At 35.9% G+C, this 17,056-nt stretch overlaps 1 protein-coding gene across 9 annotated transcripts in view; it reads right to left on the bottom strand.

The window, feature by feature from the left end:
- REPS1 (RALBP1 associated Eps domain containing 1) overlaps positions 1 to 17,056 on the bottom strand; it is a 58,884-nt gene that overhangs the window by 28,946 nt on the left and 12,882 nt on the right. For all 9 annotated transcript variants that reach the window (XM_066315586.1, XM_066315593.1, XM_066315588.1 and 6 more), the window contains exons 2-4: positions 14,155 to 14,278; positions 10,106 to 10,305; positions 4,810 to 4,963 (exon numbers count right to left, since the gene is read on the bottom strand). In XM_066315586.1, the coding sequence (XP_066171683.1) occupies positions 4,810 to 4,963; positions 10,106 to 10,305; positions 14,155 to 14,278 (478 nt within the window). The remainder of the gene's footprint in view (positions 1 to 4,809; positions 4,964 to 10,105; positions 10,306 to 14,154; positions 14,279 to 17,056) is intronic.

Genomic DNA, 17,056 nt, shown 5'->3' with positions numbered 1-17,056 from the left:
TCAAAAATGACAGTATAATTGTTAGTATACAATACTGCTATCTAATACCTGGCAGCATGCAATTACTCTTTCATTCCATAAATGAAAAGTAATAAGAAAAATACTTAGAACTGGTTTATCTTTGCTCTTTTTCTACATACAGTAGTCGTAATAGTGCAGAACACATTGAATCTTGCATTATATTGAGTAAAAAGTAGTATGTGCAGGAGGAGAATTTAACTGAATTTTTTTTTTTGTGGAGGATTTTTTTCTTTCTACATTAACTTTAAACTGATGAAGGGGCACTATTAACTACTCATTTTGTCTGAAATTCGTCCTCCACTTTTGAAAGCTCCTGATGTGGCCTGGAGCTTCTAGTGACTTTATCCAAAAGTCCAGAGAATAAAGGTAATGTATCTGACAGTGCTTTATTTGCTTTGAGGTTCTTCTTCAGTAGTTCACCTAACTCTCAAACACTAGAAATAAACTCAAGAGAAAATCTCAGTCTCTTTCCACTTTGTCTCTTTCAGGACTAACAGACAGTCAGAGGTAAACAAGACCTTTTGATATGCAACGCTCAAATTTTATTTTTGATACACTGACTTCCCCCTTCTCTGCCTCTCAGGCACTGACATTATTACCATTAACCTAACATATGTTTACTCCTCCTTCACTTCTCTCAACAACAGATCTTGGTACAATTCAATTCATATCCCACTTAGCACAGGATCTGTTCCAAAGCAGGACTTTGACAGCAAAGGAAATGCCAGTAGCACCAAACTGTAATATCTTCAGAATACTTTACAGGTATTGCAAGAACTGCTTATTTTCTCCCTTGTTGAGAAGCAAGAACATTCTTGCTTTACTATTCTTGTTATTTCCTCTGCAGTGCAATGTTTTAGGACACAGGATGGGATGGCTGGAGAATAGTGGAGAAACATTATTAGTAACTATGGGGACCCAGATCTACGCTTATACTCATGTACTGCCACCAGCCAATATCTCGATTTGACAAAACCAAATCAGAAATAGAGAGATGGAAGAGAAATTGAAATAAAACTGGGTCACAGAGAAGACTCAGAGCCATCTGTTTATTTTTATTTTATGATTTGTAACCCAATGAAGAAAACCTTCATTGGTCTCTGTGCATCTTCATCAGTGAGAACACCTGCAACACCACTTTAAATGGAGAATAGGCCCAAGACCAATTATCAGATTTGAACAAGCTGATAAAGTCTAATGCTCTGTGTTTAGTACAAAGACCTAACAAATTCCTGTAGCTGCTCTGTATTTTCCTCTGTGTTTCCTTACCAGCACATTGATAACTTATGGAAAATTATATCCTGTGAAATAAAAGCCAGCCCCTTTACTTTGAGATACAAATGGAAATATAAGAAATGTTCTATCTAGTTAACACATACTTTTCAATAACTAGACAAATATGGGTTTACTAGAACTAAATTTTTAACTGACTCTGATGATAAGGAAGCCTCTTCTTAGTTTACGATCTGTGGTGAAACAAAACCAGAAGCTGAATACAATTCTGACAATAAAAGAAAATGCTGTAGAGCTCTTATGGCCAGGTAAGAGTATTCCATAGCCTGTAACAAGGCCAGTTATCATCAGTTATTGAAGCATTAACTAGGGGACAAAGGACTATTCACTCCCCTGCAAGCCCAGTAAATATCTTAGGGCCCTGAATACACAAGAGAACTGTTAGCACAATACATTTGTTCCACCTCTGCCCCGAAGTGTTCACAAACTGCTACAAAATCTCTCCCAAAGAGAAAAGAAAGAACTGTGGCTTAAGGCTGCAATTTCTCATACATACTCAAATATCAACCCAAGGAAAGCTAACAAATATCCTAGGACAGAACAGAAGATCTCAGATTTTTTTAACTTGTTTTAGATCATTATTTGGGTACTACCAACATAAATATTCTGCTTTGCTTCTAGGCCAAACAGACTATAAGGTACTAGAAAATAATTTTCATATTATGACATGCCACTCAGCTATCATTTGAAGTAGGGAAGGGTCCTTTCTCCCAAATTTGTCAACATCAGCAACATTCTAGCAGCTGGAGCTGTAGTGCAAGATGAGATGAAAAGGTTAAAGTATGGACTTTTAGTTTTTGCTCTCTTGTAACTACAGGAACAGGATGTCCACATCTCATATACAATTCTGTTTCCTACAAGGTGTTCAGCCATCCACTGGATTATTCTGTGAAGACTTTTCCAGACTGGAGATGCAAGCCAGAACAAGGACAAAGCTGTTAAAAAATTACAAAGGCACCTGAAAGACTTGAGAGACTCAGGTTTTAACAGACTTGACTCTGACATTTCAGCATGAGACCTGAGCTAACTATAAATATACTACACAGGTAATTAATGTCTGTCACTGAATTTTAGTTCCTGATATTAAAGTAAAACAAGTGCATCCTTTGAGTCTCTCTTTACAAAAATTCTTGAAGAGTGATGGCATCAAGCCTTGGCTTCTGATTTCATATTTGTAAGCACACTGAGCTAGTGTGACAGTGCCTCAGAAACCAGTAATATACATTCAAAGCATTTACATGGTCCTAACTGAATTACTGGACAACATAGTGACAAAAAAATTTAAAATCCAATTTCTTTTGCTTTGTTGAGATGAGAACAGGTTTTCTTCCTTTTCTTTGAAGGACAGTGATAACTACATCTCTAAGTTATGCTTTAGATTTCTAATGCAAGACAAAGTGTAAGATTTTTAAAACAAACAACTGAGTTATTATCTAATAATTATTCTATAGTCCAACTCAATAGAGGAAGCACTGCTTAACTTTGTTCATAGTGGGAGTATGAGGATGCAATGGAACATTTACTATGCATAAGTCAGAATCTTCCTGTTTAAATACATCTTTCTCCAACAAAAAAATTGGATGTGACCTTTGCCCTTCTGGTTTAAGCAACATACTGTTTATTATCTGACCCACCAGAAACATTTTCACACTTGAGGTTCCATGATCACAGTTGTCAACCTCATTATGTGAAATAATGTTTGAGAATAAAGTGAAATACAAGCAGAGGGACCCGGGTTCTCATTTTGCTTGGATCACAAGTGAAACGGCACAGCCCTACTGAAACTGTAACATTTCACCTGGTTTCTCAAAAACATCTTGCACTGGAATCAAGATGCACTTGCAGTACTGATCATAAGAAAACTAACCAACAGTCCACCTGATTCTATCTAAATGTCACAAGAAAATTAGTTTTTCCATTAACACTGTCCTTAAAATGATCAAAGGGGGGAGGCAGGGGGGAAACTATGAACTGTCTGCAACAGCTGAAATTCAAAGTAATAATTTATTATCTGCAGTGCGAAAGGATCATCCACAGTAAATTACACAGACAATTTTTCTTAAAAGCAATACATGAAAAACTGCTTTATCTTTAGCATTGCCAGACAGTCTTTGAATAATAGCATCTTCAAGTTACTTTAAATAAACTACGAAAGTGTTCCAGCATGGAATATAAAATCAGGGAATACAGAGCTAATTTAGAAATGTGCTCAGACAACTTCTGAAAAATTTACCCATTAAATATCACAGGGAAACCATTACCAAACTGAAATATTAACATGGTATTACAACTTCATTTTTAAGATAACAATATTGAACTTTTCAACATTAGGAAGAGTTTGCATACTGTCCTGGAGTCTGAGACTTTTTAGGTCAGAAAAACTTCACAAGTTAGAAATCAGAAATATTTGTATTTCAGCTTCACAGAAACACAAGTCAACTGAACTATAGGAGAAAAAAAATGTTGAAAAATTGAGTGCTGACAGTGCTTGGACTTAAACCTTAGAAGGGATTATATAAGCAATTAGCAGACCTTTTTTTTTTTTTTTAATTGTAAATTGACTGGGACTTACTAGCAAAAGACATTCAGGACGCTGGCATAAACCTCTGCATACAACTCACTTCACTTTCTAAAGTTTTATTTTCTGATCCAATCAATTCTAATAGAATTTTCCTCCATGGATGCTTAGAAGTACAGAATGACATTAACTGAAAGGTAGTAGACCAATTTTGAAATGTCATAACTGAAATAAACCAAGCAATCATAGCTTAATATCAAACTACAGCCTACATAAATGCAACATATTATTTAGCAGTACCATCAAAATCAAAACCTGAATTACAATTGCTCCCAAATTTATTAAAACTACCAGGTATCAGAAAAGAAAATAGAACTTTTTCAAGTAAGACATATTAAGGGGGAAAGCTTTTAAATCTGAATACAGTGATACAATGGCAAGAAGGATCTTCACATTAAATGAAGAGCATCAAAGGATTAAAAGCTTCACTGAAACAAGTGATTCTACCTTGATAGACTGGAAATGCAGAAGCTTCAGTTGTTTACACAAACTTTAAAGAAATCAAGTTAATTGTTCTGGCAATCCAGCCAATCTACCAAAAATAAAATTCAAGCAAACAATGTATTATCCCCTGCTTTCCCTTGAGGTCCCCACATTTTCAGGTATACTGACAGCTTCTGCACTATTTCAACAGGATTATCAGTTTTGTTTTTAAAACTTTCCACTGGAAAACTTAAAACACTCTCTTTGCCCCCCTCCAAACCCTTAGCATTTTCCATGTGACGCTAATAAATGGATCTGCCATACGAAAGACCACAGATTCTACAGTGCTGCTATCAACACAGACACTCGAATTCGCAAGAAAATTTCCAGGACTGGAAAACACAAAGATAAAATTGTCCTAAGCTCATTTATTATACTTATTTAAGAATTCCAAAACTTTGGGTTACCTCTGAAGAATAACAAGACATTTATACCTGGTTGTACTTCACTAAATGGAGCCCAAAAAGGCCCAGGTCCAGCGAGAGGTCGCTCATTATTCCCTCCGCTGGGATGGCGGTTGTGCTTCCTCCATGTATGTGGAGAGGTTGGTGGGGATTGCTGAGGTGAAACAACTGGAGATGTGGACTCCTAATAAAACAAAGGAATCTTAAGGTTTTTGCTACATAACTAAACACATAAAAGCCTTTCTAAAACCATTATTTCTAGGAACAACCATCACTGCAGTTAAACTCTCATTTTACAGAGTGAAAATTTTAGAACTTTTTAAAACGAGGGAATAGGAGAAGTCAGGTACAGTGTAACTACGACTGAATACATTTATATCAAACAATGTAATCAAATATATTTTTAACTTGGCATTCTTAAAACAACAGTAATGCTGAGTTTAGTGACTTAGCTACAGAGGAAACTAAATTATAAGACTCACTTTCACCTGTGATGAAAGCTACATTTGAAACCAAGTCTCGAAAGAAATACATTTGGTTTTTTTACTATGCAAAAACATAATGCAGTTTTTTCAAAAAGAATGATGCCAGCTAGGATATACTTCTCTTCTATACAAGGTAATGTTGCCATGATGCTAAGGCTCACACTTCTCTTTTTTCCCATACTGTACTATATTCTTCCTGAAAAGGTGGGAAAAAAAGAGAATCATGTGTGCAATTTCTACACGGAATCAGATCTCACAAGACATTAAGATTACCACTTTATTTCATTTCAAATAAAATACAAAGGAAAAATAATGAGAACTTCTCCACTTGCAGCACTACACATTTTTCAAGTCAGGATGTGTGGTTCAGCCAATTGAGGAAAATAATAATTAAACCAGAGACAAATGAAAAAGGGATCAATCACAGCATGAGAAATTATACTGGATTTTTGTGGTTTCCTCAAAAAAGGAACTGCACTACATTTAACCTGAAGCTGAGCATACCTCAGCAGGGTGTCATATAAGATAGTTCCAACAATGTGGAGATTAATACAAGAATCTAAGGTGTAAAAGAACTGGCTATTGAAGGAGAAAAGCTGGATTGTAATAGAATGGGAACTACAAGACTGAAGGGAAGTTTCTAATAATGCTCATGAATTACTGATTTGGACTTGGATTTCATACTTTAGGTAACTGATTATGCACACTACATAGCATGCTTACAAATAGTGACAACAAATGCAAGGCAGCAGACAGACGGATCCCTTTCAGGACAGTCAGCTATGAAATTGTAAAATGTAAAATACAGTTTTTCTTGCATAATGAATGTTAATACCAAAGGCAAGAAAGACTGGATGTACAGGTCAACTATCATACCCCAACAGTATGTCTGGTAAGACAGATTTGCTTTGTTCACAGCTGCCAAGCTATCTGAGGTGAGAAATATCAAGAAAAACCAGAAAAAGAACTCTACAAAATAGTATTAATACTGGTGAAATACCACTTGGAACGAGAAATACAAATGTAACAAAACATTGTCAATAAACACAAATTCAAACTGAATCACAGGTAGAGAAGGATTAAAGATTACTGGTAACTACTTTATGAAATGAAACTGAGACTATAGATTGTCTTGTCAAGCAAAACAGAGCTAAAGTGGAACGCAATACTTTTCCAGTAAATACTGGAAGTGCCTGCAGCAAATACTAATGACCAGGTTGTTAAATGAACAGGCTGAGCTAAGTGGGAATTCCCATCATATTCCCATGAATATTCCTACTAAGGCCCTAGACTAGCTTTCCCCAACAAAGCCAGTGTGGAATAAAAGGCTTCGCAGTTTCAAGCGAGAACCCTGATATTTTTTAAAACTCATTCAATAAAACTTCTTAAAATAATAAAAAGTTAGATGCAAATGACATAAGAAATTACTGTGCTTGTAAATAATTTAATACCAGCTATATTTTATCTGAAATTACCTGTTCAATCACAAAAGAGAAGTGAACAGAAACAAATTATTGGCAAAACCTTAAAACAAAGTCACACTAGTTTTCATACAGTTGAAAGAATTAAAATGATCAAATTCTGTCTGCTACAGGTACCAAATTTCTTCTCCTCCTAAGGCTGCACTGACATAGAACTAAATCAATATGATCTGGAGTGTCAGTAATATCCTTAATGCACCTAAAGGCAGAGGGGTACCTTCAGCTTTACCTTTTATTTTCACCTGGATTTGTCAGATACGTGTTTTGCAGATGTTAAAGTCTCAATACATACTGAAGCTAGATACCTCCTTTCCTGGAAAAAAGGTTAAAGTATCCTAAAGCAGTACCTGATCAACATCAGATCATACTTAACAAAACAAAAACAATTTGTTTTCTGGCTTTGACAGCAAAACACAAAATGTCTCCAACACTGAGAACATTTAGTCACTCATGTGCTCCTTTCAGAAGACACAAAATTCTTCCCAATCTCTACATTGCTGCTTCTTCTAAGAAAGTTTTCAGTACACTAACATTTTTAGTAACATAGCTCCTACTATCAAGGTATAGACGTGGGTATACACTGTGGTAGCATACCTGTGTCACCTAAGTGCTCATACAGATGTCACACTGTCAGCAGAAGTGCTCAAATCTACTTAGCCTCTATTTTAGAGGGAAAAAAAATCTGCCAGAAGAAAAAATATTTTCACACAGGGTTTTATCTCCACTAGGACATGCAGGTGACATGCTATCCAGTGAGTGACAGCATCTTTCATTACTCAGCTAGACTCCTAAAATCAGTTCTGCAGCTTCCATGACAGCTGGGCATGACTTCAGTTATCTTTTAACAATATTAAAAAGATACAAACTTCTGCTCAGTGCTATCTTTATAAACTACAAAAGCTACCACAAAATCATTTATAGCTACTCTTTGGAAACACAGCCTGACTGCTATTTCCTGACTCCCTGCCTCAAAGTAAAGTTAATTGAGGGAACTGCTGAAATAATGCATTGATAAAGAAATAGTTTTAGCTAGAACATTTCACTAGACAATATACTGAGTAAAATGCTTCTATTTTTGTGATTTTGTAAATTATTTGTGATTATGAGATATTATGTCTGATGGATGTCACCAATATGGAAAGCTGCATATAAATGAACCAGTTTTTAAATATGAAGATTAAGATGCCTTATGATTTCATACAAATAGTATTTCAGCCATAGCACTTTAAAAAAATCAATGTATTTTCAAGTGCTGATCACATTCTCAAAGCCAAAAACAGTTTATGCAAAAACAAAACCCCAAATTTGCTAACGGAGTATCTAACAAGTACATTATAAGCTCCATGAGGGAAATATTCAAGCTTAAGTGACATATTCCTCCAGAAAGAAGAGTGATCCCTAGGAAGATGACACGTTTTGATTTACTTGTCAGACTTCATCTCTTCGAATACTCATCACTCAAAGAGGTGGCATCAGAATTCAGAATCTGAAACTCCTTCTAGATTTTATAAATCTGAATGGTACCTCCAAGTGAAGACAACTAAATCAGCAGTTTCCATGAAAACATGTATAAAAGCTGTACCCATCTTTTATAAAATAACCCAAATAGAGTATTTATATGGTTAAGTGAGAAACCTGGGATTGAGCCCCTTTCTCAGTTTATTTCTAACCTGGTATCTGAATCACTCGGTATTAGATTGGGACAAGAAGGCTGCTAGAATGGGTTCACTGTGCAGTCAGAAACGTAGCATCAGCCATAGAACATTCAGTTTTACAACAGGATGCAAATTTAGGCAATACTTCCCCAACATTCTAGACCACGAATACAACTTAAAACTGCCTGACTCAAGGCTGTATTGTCTGTTACATTTGTTCCAAGTCTGTTTTCTGGGCCAGAACACTCAAAGGACTTAGATACAGTTTCTTTCTTCTGATGATCCCAGACAGACTTGTGTAAAAGACAGATACCAAGTTGCTTTTATCAGTCAAGACAGAGAAATGAAATTGGGATGTACATACACTTTTGTAAATACATAACTTCAGAACTTGAAGACATCCAACACCAGATTTATTTTTCTTTTTGTTATTTTAACATTATGCCACTACAGATTCCTATATCAAATTACAACTGTTCACTAAATAAACTCAACATCATGATGGACGCCTATAAAACATAGTTTCAACCCAACTAAAACCTCACAATCAGAATTAGGAAATCTGCAATGTGCAAAGTGCTTGCTTGGTAGCTCTCTCAAACACACATACCCAAAACTAGACAGCAAAAAATCTTGAGACCTGCTGTTAGCTCTATTTTCATTATATTCCCCATCTTGTCTTTTAAAGGAAGGAAATGGCAGCCAAACACTGATTATGGATTTCCTCTACTAATTTACCTTTTTTTTTTTACATTGGATCAGTCTGGGCTATTTCCATAGAGACTAATAAATGTTTATGAGTGATTCCTTGATTCCCACAGTGACTATGGGACATTTTCAAGTTCCTCAATTCTTTAGAAAATAAGACCAGAAAAAGAAGCATACCATGGGGGAGAAAACAGGCCATTCAATACACATACCCAGCAAAATTTAGCATTTTTACTCAGCTCTGGTTTGTAGAAAAGACAATCAGAAAGAATTTCCCCATGGAAAAAGAGCATCAAGACTGTAAACCCAAGGAATCATGTATGGGAAGGCCCAGTTGTAAGTTGTTACAATTTTCATTAATTCAGACATCTTGTCACTGAAGATAAAAGAACCAGTGAACAAAAAGTAATCAGTTTTCTCATTATTAAAACATAAGAAAAAGCTGTTTGAAAACTTCAGTCTGTTTTTGTGGTCCTCATTGTCTCTCCTTAACATTTAAACATGCTGAATAATAAAATGTGAGGCAGAGAAAAGCAATGGCAAAAGTTTACAGATTTTTTTCTAAATACAGTATTTCAGATTTGCACATACTGAAGCATGTCAAAGGACTAGAAATTCAGCTTTCCATGGCACTCAGTACCACTGTTCTAATGACCACGAAGCTGATGGGAACTATTTAATAAATGACCTATTAATACCATAATGACTACAACTATATATTTGCCATCCTAACTTACACACTGAATTTCTTTTCTGTCTCAATTCTTTGTCCATTACTGCTAATATTTTAAACACAGATTTTAAGACTTCATAAAAAAAATGTCTCCTACATGCAAGTGTTTCAGGGGCAAATATGGTATTTGTATATAATATATATCAGTATCATTTTTTAAAGAAACTATATTGAAAGTAACCTAGCTTAGAAGCCCTATCAAATTGACATCTACACAGCAAAGCAGTGATTAAGAATGTCATTTAATCTTTTAAGTTAATTTACCTGTTGATCAGTTGATGTACGCTGCTGAACTGCATCATGGCTCACAGAGCCTTTTTTGACTTGTATCCTGCCAGGGGGAGGAGGAGGAATCACACCTGAATATGAAGCTGGGTTATCAGCATCTGAAGAATACAATGCTGTGTGTCTTGATTCTTGTTCATTCTTTGACACAACAAATCTGGGAAGGGGGAGGTCCTTTACTGTTAAAAAAAATAAAGCAGGACATTTACTATACATAAGTATTATGATTAGAAATAAAAATACTGTTCTATTTTGAAGTTAAAATTCCACATGTGACTCAATTCCTTACACACTGAGTCTGCTGCTATTGTCAAGCCAACATCTGGCAGCTGGAAAAAGTAAATACCTATTCTGCATCAGATTTCAGAATTCTGCTACCCAAGTTCTGACTTTGGTACACAAAGATGACTTCACATTGCTCCATTACACCTTTGCACCACAACCGTGCATTAAATGCAGCAGCAACCAGATAACATGAATTTAGCTAGTTTTTTCTTAGTTTTCTTAGTTTTTCTTAGTGTGATTTTCAAAATTTATCTACCATTTCTAGAACATATAAAGAAATAGTCATCATCTAGAATGGTTCATCAGCATAACAAATGCTAAAATACTGCAGTATTTTCAGCATCATCTTCTGGTCAGCTAATGCCATGTTCATACTACAACAGATAATATATTCTAGTTGTATCACAGTGTGACTATTGCTTAAACATCTATGTATGCATACTTTTCTACAACAAAACCTAAATTAGCTAATTGGGAATACTGAAAATACAACTGGAAATATTCCAATGTCACCTCAGTTTGATATGAACAACCAAAATGCAAAGTTTCTACAAAATGCTAGGAAGCCCATCAGCTTTGTGTAACATGGATCAGAGTAGCCTAACACAGAAATGAGACTATGTAAACCTTCAATTTCCTGCTGTAAGACTTCTACCATTTTTCTCCCAACTGCAATCTTCTCAGTGCTCTACTCTGAATAAACAAACTGTGAATTTGCTGTACAGCTTACTTGGAAATTATGTCTCCAACACAAAACAAAATTACAAGCATGGCTCAAATTTAATTTCTCTTGCTGACTGCTTACGTAAATTACTTCTGGTACTGAGAATGAGTCAATGGTACTACAACTATATTTAAATAAAAGTTGAAATTGCATACTGCTTATTACATGAGCACTGTACCCCATGCTGCAGCAGGAAAGTAACACAACTAAACAGCAAACCACAGCCAGCCAAAAAGTGAAAAAGCCACTTCATACGAGTGAAAATATGTATGTCTGCAAAACCAGGAAAATACAGACACCAGATGATCCAAGTGACACAGGGGAAGTCTGTGCAATCAGCTGTGCCAGCACGAGTCACAAAATAATAGAGGACCCAAAAGAAACACAAAATACTCTACTGTCTTCTTTAAAAACAAGACTAGATAAATATAGGTTTGTTTAATTGTACTAAGTTCCTACGTGACTAACTTGCTATTTTTACCTCTCTCCTCTCTGACTTTTTTCAGTAACAGCAGAAAAATCTCATTTCAACACTACAATATTTGTTACCATTCTCAATTATAAATATGAGACCTGTCATGAATGGAATTAACCCTTGATATTGAATATATTAGAGTTCTCCGTATTTTTTATGCCCATACCTTTCTAATATTTTCTTCCACCAAAACCTGCATTCCACACTTAAAAAATAAATATTGCTTTGAAGTAGACACTGCTTGTTTACGTCTCAATTTTTAGCTTCCTGGAAGGAAAGTTTTCTGGGACAAAGCTGTTGAAGGCTTGCAGTATAATAATTAATGCCAGTATTCCAACTCTACTGCCCATCTGAGTAACCAAAAGAGCACTTAACAATCAGTTGGACCATACTTATCTTAGACATAATACTCAAAATGAGTTTCCGCTCAGCAACTCAGATAAAGCAAATTTCTTGTCTACTGACGAGACACGCACCAGAAAGCAACACGAACAAGCAGGAAGGTGAAAGAAATTCTCAAGATAAAAGAATGAAGAAAATTAAGAAAATCAATGAAACGTGCATAAAACGGAGAGCTAAAATGTAGATGTCCAAAAACATAAGCTTTAACTAATTTAAAATATCTGAAGAGACAAAGAGTATACAGCTTAGTTTGGGATGGCTCTGACAGTTGATCTTCAAGACATCTTGGAGATAAAATATGGGCAAAACTAACTCTGAAAAGCTCAGAATCATTTTATCAGACTGCTTCAGTTTAGTTGTTGAGTTAGCTGTTACAACAATGCTTGAATCATTCTAGAAGCAGGAAATTCATAGATAAGGACTGGAACCACTGCAACCAAGGCAACAGGCCATAGCTTAAAACAGTTTGGGTAAAAATAGATGTTCTCTCTATTGTACTTGGTGTAATTTGTAGGCTTGGAATCAGTTACAGAAAATTATTCCTAGAAGTTCAGAAATCATTACAAGTATTTCTAATATTGTCATGAATCAAAGAAACTATCAATGTGAAATTAAAGTTCCAGTCACTGTTAAGTTCACAGCAACATATTTTATATTTTGAAATTAACTCTGTACCTTTGTTTAATTCTTTCCTTCAAAAATCTTGTGATTTTTTTTTTAATGGAAAACTCCTTCTGGTTAAGGTATCTCACAATAAAATAAAACAAAGCCCATAAAATCCCAGTAAAAAGCCTACATACGGATTTGTCTTTCCCTTCTCCAACAGGCATTTGATGAGAAATTCCACAATTGTTTGATCAAGATCCCATTTTACCAGTATTAAGAGCTGAAGGTTCTTTTTCCAGCTTTCTAATTTTAGGGCATTCTGCTACAACTCGCTAAAGCTTTAGATTAGGGAACACATCAGGAAAACTAGGGAAATGGTTTATAAACACACAGTGGCTTATAAACAGAAAGGAACTTGAATACTAGCAAAACGTTGACTAAAACAATGCACTTTTCCAAAAAGCTACAAAACCCCATGAAAGCAGTATAAACAGTTTGTATGAACCTAGAATAAACATAACCGTGAAAGTATACACAGTGATTCCTTTCTATTTTATAGCTTTGTCAAATACTTCAGTCATATCAGGTTGTTAACAGTCTCCTTAACTGCTGTTTGATCTATATCCTTTAGACACTAAACTCTCCTAAGACTTCTTTAATTTACTAGCATATAAAAATCATAACATTAATTCTATGGACATGAAATCTACTAGGAAAGTCACTTTAAGGCAAAACTCCAAAGATAGGAGCAAAAATGCTCCAAAGATATTTTTAACTTGTGAGTTGTGTGCTATAATGCAAGGGCTATTGTGCCTTAAAACTCATTACTTCATCTTCCTAAATCTCTTTTCATCTTACAGAAGAACAAGGGCATGGATCCACTTATTTCATTCAGAAGGCTACAGGACAGCCTCACATCAAAGCTCTTCCTGTAGCTCTAAACCATCTTCCTAGAATAAGTCTTCCTCCTGTTTCACCTACTTCACCACCCACACCGCAGGTGACCTTTGAAAAGTAGGGTAACAGGTGAATTTGGCTGATAAGAGACTTCAAAGATCTTTCACAGGTCAGGTTTTTCACTAGAAAAACCTTAAACTAATCTTCATATCTGCTCATAGAAGGGCAATAATGTTCGAAAAGATAACCTTCCGTTTGTCACAATCAAGGCTTCAGAAAGCTACAAAAGCCTGCAAATGCTGCATTCTTCTTCTCCTTCCAGTCTACATTACTGAGAAGACACAGCACACAATTTCTCATGTCAGTAATCTATAGAATTAACTTGCTCCTATATAGTAAGTACAAGTTGTTCATTCATCCCATGGTGAATGCCATGCTTACTCAACGAGTAAGGTATTTCAACTCATATTTACTGCACAGTAAGAAAACTCTCAAGTCTCTCAACATTTTGAAATTAGCAACATGTACAAAGACATATCATGCCAATTTACAAGGTTACTCTGTAAGAATATGTGAGCCAACTACCAATAACTGCACTCAGCAACTCAGTCCCCACTCCCCCGATTTACTGTGATTTACCTGTATTTAAGCTTTCCACTCTTAGAGGGAGACCAGACTGGGCCACAGCAACAAGTTTCAAAGCAATGTAAAATTGACTCCTTCCAAAATATCCAAGTCTTGTTGCACCACAGAGCTCCATAATCTGAAATGAAACACAGTTATTTATAGAAAGAATTTTAAACACAACTGCTATATATATTTCATACACTTCAGAGTAGCATGCCATGTTTTCAAACATACTGACTGCATCTTGCTCCAGGATGATGACCTGCAATCTTACTGAAGGGCATTCCAGCTTGTCCCAGGTCATTGATAAGGTACAAAGCATTCATGACATATTCCAAATCTCTCAGAGCTAAATGATCCCGACTGCCCTTTTATCTACTGAGCAGTCTCATCTAGACTGTAATGTTCCAAATGAGACACAAGGATGTTCTTGGAATACCACAGTGAAACACTTGTTGAATGTAGATGGCATCACTGCTTCTCTCTCCTCAACCACAGTTCCAGACAATCTGGTGGACAAGTACTCTTGGTAATCCTAATTACTGTTTTCACCTTCATATGCCTAGAAACAGCTTCTAAATAGACTGGCTCCATAATTTCTCAGGGACCAAACTGCAGCTGACCAGCATACAATCCCCCAAATAAATCTTCCTTTACATTCCTGAAGAGGACTGTAACATCTCTCTCCAGTCACTGAGATGCAACCCTGATCTCCATAACTATTCAAACAGAAAGATGGCTTGTTCTCTAGAAACCCATCATCTTTTTGTAATACTAGTAGTTTCTCTCCTTCAATCTCATCTCAGGCACAGAAGTCCACAAAACTTTGCCTGTGACCATCAGTTCAGAAAATCTCAGACTAATTTACATCCACGGGCATTAATTTCTTGTCCTCACCCTTCCAGCTTGAGCTCAGTCATGTTCCCTTGTTGGCAAACCTGGTCTCTTGTCCCATCTACTCAATTTCCTAACTACTGGGACATACTATTAGTGGACTTAGGGAAAGCTGTCCTCAGCTTTCAGAGGACACAGTTCTGAGAGCAGAGGAGACCTATCTGTAGGCAAATCCCAGCTGAAGAAATGAATTACATTTTTACATATCAATAACTGAGCCATGTGATGCACAAGCTCTTAGCCTGTGTGCTTCAGCACCACTGGATCAGAAAACAGACTTCAGTAACTCCATCCAATTCATCAGATGAGTTTAACAACTACAACCGAGCCAGATCCAGTTCAACAAAAAACCGCTTGGTTATCTCCTTGCCATGCACCAGGATTCTGGAACCTCATGAAAATAAGCTGCTGTAAAACCCGTCGCAGGATGGTGCGGGATGTTGACAAACACTTAGCTCCAAAAAAGTCACAAGAGGATCAGCAGGTTTAAGGCTGTACATGCAGCTCAAATCCTGCTGGACAAAAACTACTGCATTAACTCAGTTGTCTGTGCCTGCATCACACTTCAGACACTGTTCCACAGCTCCTTCGTTATTTTTATTTTCCCATTGTAATATTTCTGCCGCTTGATGTCTGGAGAGCACTCAGGGGATCACAGTAGTTTCCAAAATCCATTGAATAAAAAAATAATTTTATACAGTTGAACACAACACACTAATTTCAACAGGTTGGCTGGACTACAAAAAGTGCCACCAGGAAAGAAGTGAGAGTGTAAATTAACAGATGACAATTAAAATAAAAACTGAGGCATCAACATCTAAACCTTTACTCAACCTATTGCTAAAAATAATTATACAGAGTTTAAATAACTAGCAGAGCTTAAGCAGTGGAGATTCAAGAGACAGCTAAGAATCAAAACCAGTGTGACAGGAAAAGCAATTTTTTTAAAGTACTGAATGTTGGAAAACTGAATCATGGAACATCCACAACTTGACCACAAGCAAAATAGAAAATATTGTGTATTCAATAGCCTAGCACCAACAGATCAATTATCCAGACTTTCATGAGTCTCATGAAAAGCAATGATAGAAGCATTTTGAGCTTATGGAATCATTAGGCAGTAATGTGCAATTTCAAAGCCACTGCTGAACTACAAATTACCTTTTGTTGGAGCTTGTAAGTATGCTAGATAGGAAAAAATCTCAGTTCAAAGCTAAATTAATAACTAAGCTACTGTGACAGGTAAGTACGAGAAAGGAAAGTCAAGCATGGATTCAAAGCAAATATATATAAATACACCAGATGTAAGTATCAAGAAAAGCAAAAAGCTAAGGATATTTAAAAAAAAAAAAAAAAAAAAAAAAAAAAAAAAAAAAAAAAAAAAAAAACAAACACAAAAAACCCCACTTAATCCTTCCCCCCAAAAAGGAATGCTCTTCTGATCCTGAACAAGAGGTGTCAAAACCACGCATAGCTAGCTAAAACAGTCTTCTATTTCAAATACAGAATATAACCTAACTAGAAGCATAAATGAAGGTTGAATAAAATCATTAGACGCAAACATCTAGTGGAAACTCCTCTGCTGAGTGACATCATGCCCAAACATACTCAAAACAGTTCACCTGGAAACTCCCTGAAGCAGGGTTTAAACATGAAACAAGTATTAAGTTATACTAAATGGGGGAATAATAATAAAAAATTATCAAATGATTGCTTCTCTGAGATATAGGTTGAGGGCTTTCATCTGCTTAAGAAGAGAGAGGACAAGGAATTTCCCTAAACTCTTCAAGACGAAATGCTTCACAATTGTTTTAATCTCCTTAGATATGAAGAACCTGAGGTCACACTACTGCAATTTACTGGAGTAAAGCAAACAACTCTGTGAAGCTCCAGAATTGTTGAAAGCCTTGATACAAAAAAACCCCAAACAACCCACAAACCACAGTGGCTGTGCAGTAGCTGTGAATTATTAAATTGCATGCTCAGTCACAATACAGCAAAGATGTAACAACAGCATCAG

This window comes from Sylvia atricapilla, chromosome 3 (genome assembly GCF_009819655.1).
Source record: "Sylvia atricapilla isolate bSylAtr1 chromosome 3, bSylAtr1.pri, whole genome shotgun sequence".
In the NCBI taxonomy this organism is placed as follows: Eukaryota; Metazoa; Chordata; class Aves; order Passeriformes; family Sylviidae; genus Sylvia; species Sylvia atricapilla.
The sequence above is the reverse complement of the archived record's forward strand: the minus strand, read 5'-3'. Positions and strand labels throughout refer to the sequence as shown.